This window comes from Schistocerca gregaria, chromosome 7 (genome assembly GCF_023897955.1).
Source record: "Schistocerca gregaria isolate iqSchGreg1 chromosome 7, iqSchGreg1.2, whole genome shotgun sequence".
Classification (NCBI taxonomy): domain Eukaryota; kingdom Metazoa; phylum Arthropoda; class Insecta; order Orthoptera; family Acrididae; genus Schistocerca; species Schistocerca gregaria.
This window is the reverse complement of record NC_064926.1, coordinates 534,032,760-534,049,298: the sequence shown is the minus strand read 5'-3', so window position 1 is coordinate 534,049,298 and position 16,539 is coordinate 534,032,760. Positions and strand designations below refer to the sequence as shown.

Below are 16,539 nucleotides of genomic sequence, written 5' to 3'. Positions count from 1 at the left end.
TATGAAATGTGGCCAAGTGTTTTTATTTTCAAAATATTTTATTCATTGATTTACTTCTTGTGCATGTTGCTCACAAAGTAAATTCATGATTCCCATTCCAATCATGTACTCTTTGAGGTGGCTACACCAGTCTTCATGTGCTGGGCACACATTTGGGAGAGTTGTGGTTTTTTCCCTAACTAGTATTCTGAATTTGGTTTTCCAGGGTTTCCCCAGGTTGCTAATTTGAATGCTGGAATGGTTCCTTTGATTAGGCCTTGGCTCACTTACTGCCCTATCCTAAACTAATCATAACCTACTTTATTAACATTCTATATGCATATATTATTCTGCAATGTACCCAATATGCCTTATACTACAATACTGAATGATCTATGAAAAAATAAATACATAAAAATGATATAAATTTTGTCAAACAGTGGAAAAATCCAGAGAGGAATATCAACAATGTAGGAAAAGACAGATTGCTACTTACTGTAAAGAGGACATGTCAAGTTGCAGACAGGCATAATTAAAAGACACTTACATAAAGCTATCAGCCACAGCCTTTATCATTTAAAAAACGAAAACACACACACACACACACACACACACCCCAACTCCGACTTGAGCCGGAGATGCTGGAGTTGGCAATTGCGAGCGGTGTGTGTGTGTGTGTGCCCCTCTCTTCCCCCCCCCCCCCCCTACTGATGAAAGCTGTTCCCGAAAACTTTATGTAAGTGTCTTAATTGTGCCTCTCTTTTCCTACATTGTAAATACATTATATAATTTTTCTCATCCCACTTAGGGCAGTTTGGTTTTGCACTCTGTCTACACCATCACTGCACGAACCACAGACATCTGCTGCTATGCCCCTTGCACTCCCTTCTCTCTGCCCAGAAAGCCGACTCCCACTGTAGACCTTTGTAACCGAGTATAAAACTTTGTAATAAACCTGAGATATGTATACAGTCTATATGAAGGTATCTTTTACTTTAGTATCTTGTTTCTGAATGTCACAATTAATATTAAATTTGCTCGTTGCAAATACTTTTGAAGAATAAATATATTGTGCAAGAATACCAATGGCTCCCAACAAATGTTTGAATATCAACTTTACATAATATTCTTATGCCTGCACCCGTAGAGCTATTACCTATTTTATTAACAACTACACTGCACCAGAAAATAACAATGAACAACAGTACTGGGTGGAAGCATGCAGACCAATATCTGTAACAAATGTGACTGCAGCAATGAGTTTCAACGGTTTAAAAAACGATTAATGGTCTCATTATTAGGCATCATCCCCTATCATAACAATTTAAATCAATCTGTCAAAAGCACTCTCACTAAATATGACAGAAGCATCATATCTTATGTGGAATAAAAAGAACTATACTAAGATAACAACACATACTTTACTATTAATTCAACATAGAGAAGATAAAAACGAAACTTTCAACTTGAGCAAATGTTATTTTGGACACTGATGATTTTGCTGGCACAGGAATAAAGAAAAAAATGGAAGATTAACGACTGAAAATTAAGTGCACATAGCAAAATACTTCCGTAACTTACAATTTCAGAAGCACTGGAAGATCATAACTATGGAACAAATACAGAAATGTCGTAGTACTAGATAAACAAAACTGACTGTGCTACTGCATCACACACTGGACGTTTAAAAGCCGAATACAAAAAGGATATCTGTCTGTAAATTAAACGTCAGTACTCCCAGATCGTTTAGCTCGCGCCTTGCACTGTCGCTTGGGTGCTTCTTCCTGCAAAATAACAATTAAACATATGGCGCTTAATTTCCTTTACCTTTAGAACAGGCAAGAAGTTTGAACTATGCACGTTAAGGACTCATACTTACACCATAACCGTAACAGTGTTCATCGTCGCTTTAGTTCTGTAATCCATAAATACTGTTGACAGAAAACAGCAGAAAGTAAGGGCAGCCAAGACGCTCAAAGTATACGCGAGTATTGCGTTTCCTCTGACCAGTACAGAATGCATATTTGCGAGTTTTCTGCTCTACAGCCAATTTCTGTCGAATGTAAATAAAAAATTCTCTATTTCTAGTACTCATTCACAGTTCACAACTATCATTGACGTGTACCGCAACATGTGTAGCACAAGCGAATCGCGTACCAAGGATGATGCTATCACAACGAAATATCTTTGACCGAAACATAAATTTAAGTTTGCGTCGATAGTTTTTCGTCTGCCAAGCTATACGAGTTACTTAATACTTTTATGTGGGCGCGGAGACGCAGGTACGTAATATAAATACGTTGAAATAAGCAATATTAATGATTTGCGTGTGAACTGTTTATTCCAAAATATTATTTCAGTCAACAATATTATGAAAGTCCGTCTGTAACAATAGTTCAGAATTTCGACATTTGACTTCGCGTTTTATCACATTGCTTCAGAAATTAAAACAAAGCATCATATTTTACCAAGTTTCTCGCTGTGAACGCCCTCATTATTGATTAATAGTAGTTATTTTGATCACAGAGTCGTTGGAACACACTTTAAATGTTGATTTAATAGAACGTTTTATGAAATTTATGCAACTGTTTTAAAAAGATTAACTTCCTTCAGTCTTCCTTGATTACCTACTCATAAGAATACAAACGGAGTAATAAAAATGAAGGACGTAAGTTACGTTTGTAATTTTTTCTAGAAGTCTGAATATAATAAGCAGTTTGGTTGTCTGAAGTCCACGTAACGAGAGGAGAGCAAATAGTGGAAATTAACCTGTTTCACACTCCTGCCTACATTTACCTCCACAACCTACAAATCGCTGTTAAGTGCTGGGAAGAGAATACTCCCCAATATACCATACAGTAGAGAAGGTTAAGAAGGCCACCTATCCACAATTGAGTTTCTGAAGTTCACAATTTGCAGCATTGGCCGCAGAACCTACCGCAGCCCTTAGTTCTGTGTCAGGTGGAAGGACCTGAACCAGAGACGTTGAGGGTTCTGTTCCAAGTGAGGCTGCAACTTTCTGGACTTGGGCAATAGGGTTGAGAACTGTAGGGTCCCCCTAAATGGGTCAGGTGTGCACCACTCAACAAAGTCTGCTACCAAGGGAGCTGACTTTGTGGGGGTGCACACAAGGGCTTTTAGATCAGGTGATTCTCCGTCCAGTCCAAATAACAATAGCTGTAGAAGACACAGAAGTATAATTGTAAGAATGCCCCCCCCCCCTCCAGAGACGAGAGTACTAAACTTCCTGAAAAGCAGTGAAGCTCGCATAGCAATAGGTACAGAAAGCTATTTGAAACCAGAAATTGGTACCAGTGAGATTTTTTGAGGAAAATTTAAGTGTATACTGAAAGGATAGGCTAATGGGAAGTGAGGGTGGTGTATTTGTCACAGTAGACAAGAACTGAGAGAGAACTTGAAGCTGCATGTGAGACTGTTTGGACAAGAGCCAGTATCAGGAGTGGGCATAAAATGGTAATTGGATATTTCTATCACCCACCGGACTCACCTCATGATGTAACTGAAAACCTTAGAGAAAACCGTAGTTCACTTGTGCATAAGTTTCCCAAGCATTTTGAAATGATTGGTGGAGACTTTAATCAACAAAGAGTCAATTGGGGAAAACTATAGTTTTGTTAGTGGAAAGCATGATAAGACGTCCCGTGAAACGTTACTAAAGGCTACAAAGATATATACATTCAGTAAATTAGATGAAAAAAGCGGTAGTGTCATATCTCAATGAAGAACTTGAAACTTTAAACACAGGACTGAAGTACGTAGAGGAAGTTGGCTCACTGTTAAAAGGACAGTTGACCATAGACTAAGTAGACTGCTACCTCACAGTTTGCAGCATTGTTCCCAGAGTTGATCGGGATCATTTGGTTTGGAGACAAGTGAAGGGTCACAACCAAAGGCTTCGTTGACTTTGTCACAGTCTTGGCTGCAGATTTCTAGATCTGCATTACCCTGTGGGCATTTGTAGGACTCCTAGTGATAGATTAGTGGTGCAATACACAAAACAAGCAGCTACTTGGGTAGCAGAGTACTTGTGGAATGCACATGGGTTTCTTAGGCTAGGCGGTAGTTTGACTTGGTTTGATGAACACTTGCCAGTCGATATTCAGCAAGGGAAGTCAAACAGCATTCAGCATAAAGACACTTTCACTGTCATAATTTTATCAGTAAACTGTCGAAGTATTGGTAGTAAAGTTCCCGAATTTACTGCCCTCCAAGAAAGTTATTGTGCTCAAATTATTCTTGGTACCAAGAGCTGGCTGAACCTGAAGCAGAAAGCGCTGAGATATTTAGTGAATTGTGGAATGTATATTGGAAAGATAGATTAGAGGCCATAGAAGAGGGATTGTCCATTGCAGTTCACAAAAATATTGTCTTGATTGAAATCAAAATTGAGTGTGTCATTAAAGTTATCTGGTCATTTATAACAGGTGTAGGTGTCGGGTGTTTTTACTGGCTACCCGATTCCACTGTGACAGTTCTAGAGTTGGGTCAACAGAATAGAGTTGGGTCAACAGAAGCATTCGATCCCATCTGTCTGCTTTGTGTGTGTGTGTGTGTGTGTGTGTGTGTGTGTGTGTGTGTGTGTGTGTGTGTGTGTGTGTATGTATGTGTGTGTGTGTGTGTCACAGTGTTACATGGTGTATTTGTTTCATTTGTGCTTTGGTGATGGTAGGTCTTTAGGTAAGGATATGACGATCAAGTTCAGTAGTGTGATGATGTGGGTGGAGATGGGGAGGACATGATTAAGTTTCTGCAGCTGTTTGGATTAACAGTGGAAATTGTGAGTTTTTAGTGTGTGCCAAGAGAATATGAGGTCAGGGAGGCTTCCAGAATCTCGGACCAGGGACGTGTGTTGGAAGGATAACCTTTGGTACTCCATTAGACGCAGTACCTGGTTCGAGAAATCTAGGTTGGCCATGAGAGAGATTGTTTTGATGATTTACTGTTCCTGTTATAGGTCCTTTATTAGTTTCTGTGTGCATGAGACAGGAGTGAGTGAGAGGACAGTGTTAGACTGGTTTTCTTTTTTTAGGGAAATGTGTTCTGAGTAAGTGTAGTGTAGGGGTAAGTTTCGTAGGCTAGGGATGGTGGTTGAGATGGACGAGTCATAGTCTGAGAAGAGGAAGTATGAGAGGGGTAAGTCTCCAGTTGGCTTTGTGGGTGTGGGGGTCGTTAGTTCGGGGGGGGGGGGGGGGGAGTATAGTGATAGTGTTTTCAGGGTTGTAGAGGGGCGTACTGAGAGGCTACTGGTGGGATTCATTGAAGAGTACATTGAGGAGGGGAGTACTTTAGTTTCAGATGGTTTTTGTCATACAGGGGTTATGATCGTTTAGTTGTAACCATAGTTTACAGTTTAAAAATTACGAAACTGGGTGGTGTAGCCTACTAATACAATAGATGGGTTTGGGGGGGGGGGGGGCAGTTATATCAGTCATTGTGAGAGGGAAGAGGTGCACTTCTAATATGCAATCTCATTTAGATGAGTATTGCTGGCAGAAGAGCGTCTCCGAGCATTGTATTTTTCTTGTTTCTCTGAGCCAGCCGTTGTGGCTGTGCGTTTCTAGGCACTTCTGTCCGGAACCACACTGCTGCTACGGTCACAGGTTCGAATCCTGCCTTGGGCATGGATGTGTGTGATGTCCTTAGGTTAGTTAGGTTCAAGTAGTTCTAAGTCTAGGGGACTGATGACCTCAGATGTTAAGTCCCATAGCACTTAGAGCCATTTGAACCATTTGTTTCTCTGAGGGCTATGTTTATGAAGACTACGCTGTTTACGAGTTTGGCTCTCTTTGTGTCTGCAAGTAGCACTTGTTGAATTAGTCCTTGTACTCAGAATAACTATAGTACACTGTGTTACTGGACGTCTGTGATAGTGTACCATACACATGTAAGAACAGTAGTACGCACAGTAGGAACGTGAGAAGGTTGCAAGTACAACAGTGTGTACAGTGTTGTAAGAACTGTGAAAATGATGTTTTCTAACTCTGAAAAGGCAGAGATGATACTCATCAATGGCAAGTGTAGACAAAATGCATCTGCAACTTGCATATTGTATACAGAAAGGTACCCAGACAGAGAACATCCAATGCGCCGTACATTTGAAAACGTCTATGAACAATTGTATGCAACAAGTATAACCGTAACATGCAAACAGGTCCTAACAAATCCGTCACAGGAGAAGTAGGTGCAGTTGTTGTGTTAACTGCTGTTGCCTTAAAGTTCACGTGACATCGCTGGAGGCAGTGCAATGAGTCAAAGTAGTGTAATGCGCATACTTCACCTTCACACGTATCATGTGTCACTGCATCAGCAATTACAAGGAGGTGACTAATAATCAAGTGAATTTTTGTCAGTGAGAATTAACAGAGAACGCATTGCAGTTCTACCTGTTTACTGATGAAGCAGGTTTCACAAACCATGCTGCAGTGAATTTACAAAACACGCATTACTGTTCCGTGGACAATCCTCCCTGGCTTTGACAGGTGGAGCGACAGTGACCGTGGAATGTAAATCTATTGTGCAGAAGTAATTGGTGACCATCTCATTGGTTCTCACTTTATTGAAATCAACCAAACAGCTGCAAAATACATTGAGTTTTTGCAAAATGAACTGCCAACATGTCCCACTGGAAACATGTAGACGTATGTGGTATCAACTTGATGCTGCTTCTGCACATTGTGCAATGAACACTAGGCTGACCGTTGACACAACGTTCGACATGTGTTTCATAGGATGTGGTGGAGGCGTAAATCGGCTAGCCCATTCTCCTGATCCTACACCTTTAGACTTCTTTCTGTGGGGTACGTTAAAGGAGAACGTGTACCGTGATGTGCCTACAACCCCAGAGGAAATGAAACATCATATTGAGGCAGCTTGTGGCAACATTACACCAGATGTACTGCGTCATGTAAGACATTTATTACACGGTAGATTGCAAATGTGTGCAACGAGTGATGGGCACCACTCTGAAAATTTAATGGCGTGAAATGGCAGGACACACACTTTTCCATCCTGTAATTGAAAACGAAAAACAAATTTGTGAGTTTAACTAAACTGTCACGTTAACATACATTTTATTCTAACAAATCAGTGCCATACAGTATTCTTCAGAGAAAAAGACTAATAAAAATGTTAGTATGTGGATGTAATGTGTTGTTCAAGTCTCTTCTGTACCTATGTTACATCGCTGTTCTTCTTGTATCTCTTAATTACTTCAGTTCTCTCTGATACACACAATTAAACTGCTGAGGAGTTATTCAAGCATCTACTTTATGTTACAAATTACTCTGGATGTAATTAACATTTTACAATGTAAGAAATGACATTGATTAAGTATTTTGTTCTTTTTTCGGTTGTACTAAAAATAATAATAGGTTTCCATAAAAAAAAGTTATTTGTTGAATATCATATATCGGTGGATTTCTCAATGGCTTGTATTAACCAATTACACCAGCTCATCCCCTCCCTTTGGGTCTGCAGAATTGGTTATTCCATGTTTTTTGTGGTTTGGGATGTGTTTCCAGTGGCAATATTAGGTCAAGGGAAACGTTCGATCTCAATTTTTGTCATCGTAGCTGTGTGTGTTATGGTATTGTCAACTGTGGTTGAGCTATATAGATGAAGGGAAGTGTCCAATTCAAATATTTGTTGTTTTAGGAGTCGGTTTAGAGGTATCGATAGTTGCGGTTGAGCCATAAAAGTCAAGGGAAGTGTCCGATTCCTGTGGGTTTTGTGGGTATAGTAAAAAAGTGGCAATTTTGTGTTTTTTATCGTCATTTTTTGTGGTTTGGGATCATGGTGAATGTTTTCTTTATGTTTATATTTAGCTTGACCTCACTCTTAAACCTTGTCTCATTTGTTTGATTATATTTTTGGAGGGAGATGTTATTGTCGAATTTATATGTATTTTCATGTTTGTTGCCATGTTTATGAAGTGATGCCATTGGAGACACTGAGAATGGTCATTTCTGCCATATTGATGAAGTCGGGACAAAGCAGATGATGGAATCGGACGCTTCTGTAATCCCCTAGAGTCATTCAAAGAAAATCTAAGGTCAGTACCATGTAGATACCCAGATTATGCAATACTAGTTGGAAGCAACTTTAATCTGCCGAGTGTAGACTGGGATGTCTATGGATTCATTGGGGGAGGGGGGGGGGGGGAGTGTGCAGACAGACAGTCATCTGCAGCCGCTACACTATGGAAATATCTTAGACTTTGTAGCTACAAATAGGCCAGACCTTATCAACAATGTCAGTATAGAAACGGGGGTCAGCGATCGTGATGTCATTATACCAACAATGATTACAAAAGTTAATTAAATCGATCAAGAAGGCTAGGAGAGTGTTTCTGCGAGATAGAACAGATAAGTAGTTGTTAGCATCTCACTTCTACAGTGAACTGACATTACTTAGTTCCAGTAAAATGGATGTAGTGGAATTATGGGCAAATGTTAAGCAGATTGTAAATCGTGGTGTGGTTAGATATATGCTTAGTAAGTGGGTACTGGATGGGAAAAAACCACCATGGTTTAATAATGAAATTCAGAGGATGCTGAGGAACCAGAGGCTGTTGCACTGTTGGTTCAAAAGGGAACACACAAATGACAACAAGCAAAGGTTAGTAGAGATTCTTGCATCTCTGAAAAGATCTGTGTGTTTAGCATACAACTGCCACTGTCACATCTCGGCAATAGATCTGGCAAAGGACCCAAGATAATTCTGGCTGTATGTAAAATTTCTAAGTGAGTCTAAGGCTTCCATTCAGTCCATCGTTGACCAGTCTGGTGGGGCAGCTGAAGATAGCAAAACGAAAGCCAAAGTTTTAAATTTACCTTCAAGCTATCGTGCATGCAGGAGAACCATACAGACATGCCGTCATTTGACCTCAGACAGTCTCCCATATGGACGACATAGAAATAAGCATACCTGACGTAAAGAAGCAACTGAAAGATTTGAAAGCAAATAAATCACTAGGTCCAGATGAAATCCCAGTTCGATTTTACAAAGAGTACTCTATGGCATTGGCCCCTTACCTAGCTTGCATTTATTGTGAATCTTTCACCCAGCACAAAGTCCCAAGCTGCTGGAAAAAAAGTGCATGTGAGTCCAGTATATAAGATAGGTAAAACGACAGACCCACAAAATTACAGACCAATATCCGTAACTTCTGCTTGCTGTAGAATTCTTGAACACAGTCTCAGTTCAGATATAATAAACTTTCTTGAGGGTAAGCAGCTTATGTCCACAAATCAGCATGGTTTTAGAAAGTGTTGCCTGTACGAAACCTGGTTTGCCCTTTTCTCACACGATATACTGCAAACAATAGATGAAGGACAACAGGCAGATACTGTATTTCTAGAGTTCCAGAAAGCATTTGACTCAGTGCCTCATTGCAGGCTGTTAATGAAGATATGGGCATGTGGAATAAGTTCACAGATATGTGGGCGGCTCGAAGACTTTGTAAGTAACAGAACCCAGTACATTGTTCTCAACCGTGGGCGTTCCATCACAGACAATGGTATCATCAGGTGTGCTCCAGGGAAGTGTGATAGGACATTTGTTGTTCCTTGTATACATAAATGATTTGGTAGGCAGGGTGGGCAGCAATCTGCGGTTGTTTGCTGACGATGCTGTTGTGTATGGTAAGATGCCGAAGTTGAGTGACTGTAGGAAGATACAAGACAAAATTTGCAGTTAGTGTAATGAATGGCAGCTAGCTCTAAATGTGGACAAATGTAAGTTAATGTGGATAACTAAGAAGAACAAACCTGTAATGTTCAGATACAGTATTGCTAGTGTCCAGCTTGACATAGTCAAGTCATTTAAATATCTGGCTATAACATTCCAAAGTGATACGAGCTGGAACAAGCACATGAAAACTGTGGTATGGAAGGCAAATGATCAACTTTAGTTTATTGAGAGAATTTTAGGAAAGAGTGATTTATCTGTAAAGGAGATTGCATATAGGACACTGGTGCAATCTATTCTTGAGTACTGCTCGAGCGTTTGGGATCTGTACCAGTCGGATTGAAGGAAGAAATCAAAGCAATTCACAGGTGGGCCACTAGATCTGTTACCGGTAGGTCTGAACGACACATAAGTGTAATGGTGATGCTTCAGGAATTCAAATGAGAATCCCTGGAAGGAAGGCAATGTTCTTTTCCAGGAACACTATTGAGAAAGTTTCAAGAACCGGCATTTGAAGCTCATTGCCAAACGATTCCACTACTGCCAACACACATTGCACTCAAGGACGACAAAGATAAAATACAAGAAATTATGGCTCATATGGAGGCATATACTCAGTCGTTTTTTCCTCATTCTATTTACGAGTAGAACAGGAAAGGAAACGAGTAGTAGTGATAAAGGGTACCCTCTGCCCGCATCATAAGGTAGCTTTTGGAGGATCTTTGTAGATGTAGACGTGGAAGTAGATTTGCACCCAGGAGACAGGTCATAAAGGGAGGGACTATCCATCACAGTCAGTCACTATAAAGAAACTTCTAAAGAAACAAGAGACTACTGCATCACAGGTGTAAAGCAGAGCACAGGACTATAGATGGAGAGATGCTGAATAAACACATTTGGCTGTCAAGAGAGCAATCTGTGAAACCTTCAGTGACTGCCATAAAAGAATATTGTCAAATGATCTTTCACAAAACACAAAGAAATTATGGTTGTATGTGAAGGATGTTAATGGCACCAAAGGTTGGTGTCCAATCCTTAGCGAATGAGACAGGAATTGAAACTGAATGTAGCAAAGCAAAAGCAGAAATGCTTAACTCTGTTTTTTAATGTTCCTTTACAAAGGAAAACCAGGAAAATCATCAGAATTGTTCCAATTTAATCCTCATACCACTGAAAAGATGTCTGAAATAAGTGTTAGTGTAAATGTTATTGAGAAACAGCTGAAAAAATTAAACAAAGCTCCAGGATTCTATATGGAATTTGCATCTGAGTTAGCTCCTCTTCCAACTGTAACACAGTTCACCCCTGTATACAAGCAGTATAGTAGGAGTGATCCCCAAAATTACCATTCAAGGTCGATTTGTTGTAGACTCTGGGAACAAATTCTGAGCTCAAACATAATGAGTTATCTGAAACAGAATGACCTCCTCTGGCAGCCAGCAGAAATTTCGAGAACATTGATCATGTGAAACCCAACTCTCACTTTTCTCACATGACATACTGAAAGTTGTTTATTAAGGCAGTTGGGCAAATGCAGAATTTGTTGATTTCCAAGAAGCATTTGAATCAGTACCACACCTACGCCCATTGTCAAAAGTACAATCGTATGGGGTATCAAGTGAAATTTATGATTGGATTTAGGACTTTTGGTAGGGAGGACACAGCATGTCATCAATGGAAAGTCATCGTCAGATGTAGAAGTAACTGTGGGTGTGGCCCAGAGAAGTGTTTTGGGGCCTTTGCTGCTCATGCTGTAAATTAATGACCTTATAGATAATATTAATATGATTAATGGAAAATCTCATGTAAAGATGTGAAACAAATACTAACAAAGAGATAGAGGGGCTGGCCAGTACTTACCTCAGCTCAGTACAGCCGATAGATACACAAAACAGAACAGAAAATTTACATTCCTAGCTTTCAGAACTTTGTTCCTTCATCAGGGAGGAGAGGGGGGAAAAAACGGGAAGAAGGGAAAGTGGATTCAGTTACTCACAATTCAGGTTATGAAAAAAGCTACAGGTGAAAGGTAAACAGGGAGGTTAGCAAAGATGGAGTCATGGGTGTCAGAGGGAAGCCAAAGATATTCTAATGTAAGTACTGTGCCAGCTTCAAACCAAAGAGGATGCATACAGAAGTAAAGGGGTATATAATATAAAGATAAACACAACTATGTAGGAAGAAAAGATGCATGGATTGCTAAAGAGGAGAGGGAAAAAGGAGAAGACAGAAGAGTAAATGGGAGTGAGGTTGGTTAATGTAGGTTCTGTCCAGGGGGATGGTGGGATGAAAGGATGTGTTGCAGTGCAAGTTCCCATCTCCGCATTTCCGAGGGACTGGTGTTGGGTGGGAGAAGCCAAATGGCACGTATGGTGTAGCAAGTTCCTAGATCCCTAGAATTATGCTGTAGGGCATGCTCTGCTACTGGGTATTGGACATCTCCTAGGTGGACGGTTCGTCTGTGACCGTTCATGTCGTAAGAGGCGACTAAAAGGAGTCTCTCACCTTTTGGCCTTTATGTGATGGTCCCCTGTAAGGTTTGACCTCCATTTTTCAAAATTTTCCCGAAGAGCGAGCCAACTGGGGAAGGGTGCCTTTCATGGTGCAAACATGTCCACCATGCATTGAGATCTTTAGCCCACACTCTCATTGTGGCATTGCAGTCCTGCTCATCCTCCATCTCTTGAGCGGGGACACCTTCCTGGGTGCATTTTCCTCTACCCACTATGCAGTGTCATTTTCTGCGCCGACGAGGACCATGGAATTCTTTGCCCTCATATCCAGCACGGTGCCAGTCCATTGTGGTGGGGCCGCCATGTACCCTGTTGGCTGTAGGCCCCTGACAATACAGGGATTGCTCTACTGATGCCTGCGCCATGAACTCCCCACGTATGCCATGGAGTAGATGCCCATCTCCCTGGGGCAATGGGACTCCTGGCAATGGCCATCTTGCCAGGTGGCCCTTGCTGAGGCTGGGTGGCGCCCATGGGGAGGGCCACTGGTTGGAGTGGGTGGCATCGGGGCGAATGACACGCAATGAAGCATAGGACATCATCTCTTGCTGGTGGTCTGCTGCCAGCAGTCTCTAAGCGGGCAAAGTCTAACTTCAATGTTGAGGAATATGACCCCAAATTGTTCCCCTCCCTGGCCACACGATGGGAAGAACGCCATGTTAAGGACGGCAGTGAAGCTTATTCGTCCCGGTACCTCGTATGTATGAGAGTTGATGGGGAATCTTTCATGTCCATGAAGCCTTAGTTTTTTGTGGAGCATTTGGAGGACAAGTTTGGGGAGGAGGAGGGCTTGTCCAAAATGTGCTCTGCGTCAGTCTTGATAAAAACAGCATCCTCTGCCCAGTCATGGGCATTACTCACTTGTGACAAGTAGGGGGATGTTTCTGTTACCATCACGACCCATAATAGTTTAAATATGGCCCAGGGTATTATATTCCACAGGGACCTTCTTTTGCAGTCTGACAGTGAGCTGCGCGCCAGTTTAGAGCAGTGAAGTGTTCATTTTATCCGGCACATCCATCAGGGTCCAAGGAATTATCAGGTTGCCACGAGTGCCTTCATCTTGGTCTTCTAGGGTGACACATTGTCCGAGAAGGTTGAGGTGATGGTCTACCACTACATTAAGCCATATGGCTTTGCAAACCCAGGACTTTTCCCATCTATCCATTGGAGAGCACATGGCGACCTGTGTGGTAATGATGACCACTTCCGCATCTTACTGTCACTGCCCTTGTGTCAGGCCCATGAACGCCTGCCCACATGGGCTCTTAACAAGGTGGACTGGGTCACCTCTACTGTCAGCATTGAATCTCGATGTGATGGTTGAACAGGTGACTACAAACATTGTTTCTGTGGCAGAAAACCTCGATCCCTCGCTCTTTAGGGTGCCCAGGTGAAAGGCAGTCCCTTGGTGGTCGCCAGAAGTCGCTGAAGCAATTAAGGAGCGTCGGCAATCTCCACAGTGGCATAAGCAGCACCCTTCCCTGGAGCACTTCACAGACTCTAAATGGCTCTCGTATTCACCAGCTTATCAAACGACGGAAGCAGGAGTGTTGGGAGAGATATGTCTCGACCATTGGGTGCCATTCATCACCTTCCCGAGTCTGGGCAAAGATCAAACATGTTTTCGGGCACTAGACCCCAATAGGTGTTCCCGGTGTTAACGCAAATGGCGTGTTATCTACCAATGCAAATGCAATTGCCGAGCACTTTGCTGAGCACTATGCTTGAGCCTCTGCATCAGAGAATTACCCCCCCCCCCCTCCCCTCCCCCCTCCAGCCTTTCGCACTCTCAGACGACGGCTGGATGGAAAGTCCTCTCACGTACTACACGCTACAGTGAATCCTATAATGCCCCATTTACAGAATGGGAGCTTCTCAGTACCCTTGCTCACTGCCCCGATGCAACCCCTGGGCCAGGTCAGATCCACAGTCAGGTGATTAAACATCTCTCATCTTACTACAAGCAACATCTCAGCATCTTGAATTGGAGCTGGTGCGTTGGCATCTTTCCACTGCAATGGCTGGAGAGCACCATCATTCCAGTGCTCAAACCCGGTAAAACCCACTTGATGTGGATAGCTATCGGCCCATCAGCCTCATCATGTTCTTTGTAAGCTGCTGGGATGTGTAGTGTGTCAATGGTTGGGTTGGGTCCTGGAGTCATGTGGCCCACTGGCTCCATGTCTGGGCGGCTTTCACAAGGGTTGCTATACCAATGATAATCTTGTGTCCCTCGAGTCTGTCATCCGAACAGCCTTTTCCAGACAACAACACCTGGTTGCCGTCTTTTTTTTTGATTTACGGAAAGCATATGACACCAACTGACGACATCATATCCTCGTCACATTATGTGAGTGGGGTCTCTGAGGCCTGATCCTGATTTTTATCCAAACTTTCCTGTCGCTTCGTACTTTCCATGTCCAAATTGGTGTCTCCCATAGTTTCCCCCCCCCCCCCCCCCCCCCCCCCATATACAGGAGAATGGGGTCCCGCAGGGCTCTGTATTGAGTGTCTCTCTATTCTTAGTGACCATTAATGGTCTAGCAGCAGCTGTAGGACCGTCCATCTCACCGTCTCTGTATGCAGATGATCTGCAATTTGTACTGCTCCACCAGTACTTGTATTGCTGAGCGGCGCCTACTGGGAGCCATCCACAAGGCACAGTCATGGGCTCTAGGCCACGGTTTCCGGGTTTTCGGCCACAAAGTCGTGTGTTACGCACTTCTGTTGGCATCGTACCATTCATCCAGAACCAGAACTTTACCTTAGTGACAATCCACTCACTGTAGTGGAAACATATCGATTCTTAGGACTGGTTTTCGACGTCCACTTGGCTTCCTCACCTTCATCAGCTTAATTGGAAGTGCTGGCAGCACCTCAATGCCTTCCACTGCCTGAGCAACACCAACTGGGGTGCAGATCGCTCTATGCTGCTGCAGCCCTTGTTCAATCCTGCCTTGACTATGGGAGTCTGGTTTATGGTTCGGCGGCACCTTCAGCATTGCATTTACTCGACCCAGTGCACCACTGCAGCATTCGCCTAGTGAAGGGAGCTTTTAGGACGAGTCCGGTGACCAGCGTTCTTGTTGAGGCCGGCGTCCCTTCATTGCAGGTTAGGCGAGCACAACTGCTGGCCAGTTATGCTGCACACATTCATAGTTCTCCTGCGCATCCAAATCACTGTCATCTTTTCCCACCCACAGTGGATCATCTCCCGCATTGACAGTCCAGGTCAGGGCTTCCAATTGCAGTTCGTGTCCGATCCCTTCTTTCCATCCTGGAGCCCTTGCCTTTACCACCTATACTTGAAGTCCATTTACGTACACTCCATGATTTACACCTAGGCCGCGGCTTCGCCTGGAGCTTTCACATGTCCCTAAGGACTCAGTTAACCTCATGGCTCTCCACTGCCACTTCCTCTTGATGCTTGACGTGTATACCGAGCGAGGTGGCACAGTGGTTATTACACTGGACTCGCATTCGGGAGGATGATGGTTCAATCCCGTCTCGAGCCATCCTGATTTAGGTTTTCCGTGATTTCCCTAAATCGTTTCAGGCAAATGCCGGGATGGTTCCTTTGAAAGGGCATGGCTGATTTCCTTCCCAATCCTTCCCTAACCCGAGCGTGCGCTCCGTCTCTAATGACCTCGTTGTCGACGGGACGTTAAACACTAACCACCACAACCACCACCACCACCGCCGCTTGACGTGTACCGAGGCCACGAAGTGGTTTACATCAACGGCTCAGTGGCTGATGATCATGTCAGCTTTGGGGATGTCCATGGAGGACATACTGAATAGCATTCGTGGCCAGATGCCTGTAGTGTTTTCATGGCCGACCTGGTGGTTATATCTTGTGCTCTTGAGCACATACGTTCATGGCCTGGGGAGTCATTTCTTCTGTGTACTGACTCCTTGAGCAGCCTACAAACTATTGGCCAGTGCTACCCTCGTAATCCTATGGTAGTGTCTGTTCAGGAGTCCGTCTATGCCCTGGAACAGTCTCATCATTCAGTTTGTGTGTGTGTGTGTGTGTGTGTGTGTGTGTGTGTGTGTGTGTGTGTGTGTGTACCCCAGGACACGTCAGAATCCCAAACAACGAACTTTCTGACAAGCTGGCCAAGTAGGCTACGCTGAAACCATTTCTGGAGATCAGCTTCTCTGCAAGTCACCTGCCTTCAGTCCTATGCTGCAAGGTTTTGCAGCTTTGGGAGACGAAATGGCATAACTTCAGCACACACAACAAACTGCGTGCCATTAAGGAGACTACGAATGTGTGGCAGTCCTCCATGTGGGCCTCTTGCAGAGACTCTGTGGTTCTCTGCCGGCTCCGCAT

The 16,539-nt window shown here is 43.1% G+C and overlaps 2 protein-coding genes across 8 annotated transcripts in view; one reads left to right on the top strand and one right to left on the bottom strand.

Annotated features, from left to right (window-relative positions):
• LOC126282027 (signal peptidase complex subunit 3) overlaps nucleotides 1-2,144 on the bottom strand; it is a 56,114-nt gene extending 53,970 nt beyond the window's left edge. The window contains exons 1-2 of the mRNA XM_049981429.1: nucleotides 1,859-2,144; nucleotides 1,690-1,763 (exon numbers count right to left, since the gene is read on the bottom strand). Of these exons, the coding sequence (XP_049837386.1) occupies nucleotides 1,690-1,763; nucleotides 1,859-2,001 (217 nt within the window). The 5' untranslated portion in view covers nucleotides 2,002-2,144. The remainder of the gene's footprint in view (nucleotides 1-1,689; nucleotides 1,764-1,858) is intronic.
• LOC126282025 (protein lethal(2)k10201) overlaps nucleotides 1-16,539 on the top strand; it is a 224,791-nt gene that overhangs the window by 89,832 nt on the left and 118,420 nt on the right. The window contains exons 1-2 of one of the 7 annotated variants that reach the window (XM_049981426.1): nucleotides 2,177-2,261; nucleotides 7,932-8,050. The exons of 1 other annotated variant lie outside the window; for it this stretch is intronic. Coding sequence is in view for 4 of the 6 variants with exons in the window: in XM_049981421.1 (XP_049837378.1) it covers nucleotides 2,242-2,261 (20 nt within the window). In the remaining 2 variants the exon portion in view is untranslated. Of the gene's footprint in view, nucleotides 1-2,163; nucleotides 2,262-2,556; nucleotides 2,648-7,931; nucleotides 8,051-16,539 lie in introns of those variants that run through there. 5 more of the 7 variants (XM_049981425.1, XM_049981421.1, XM_049981424.1 and 2 more) reach the window with 5 other exon arrangements.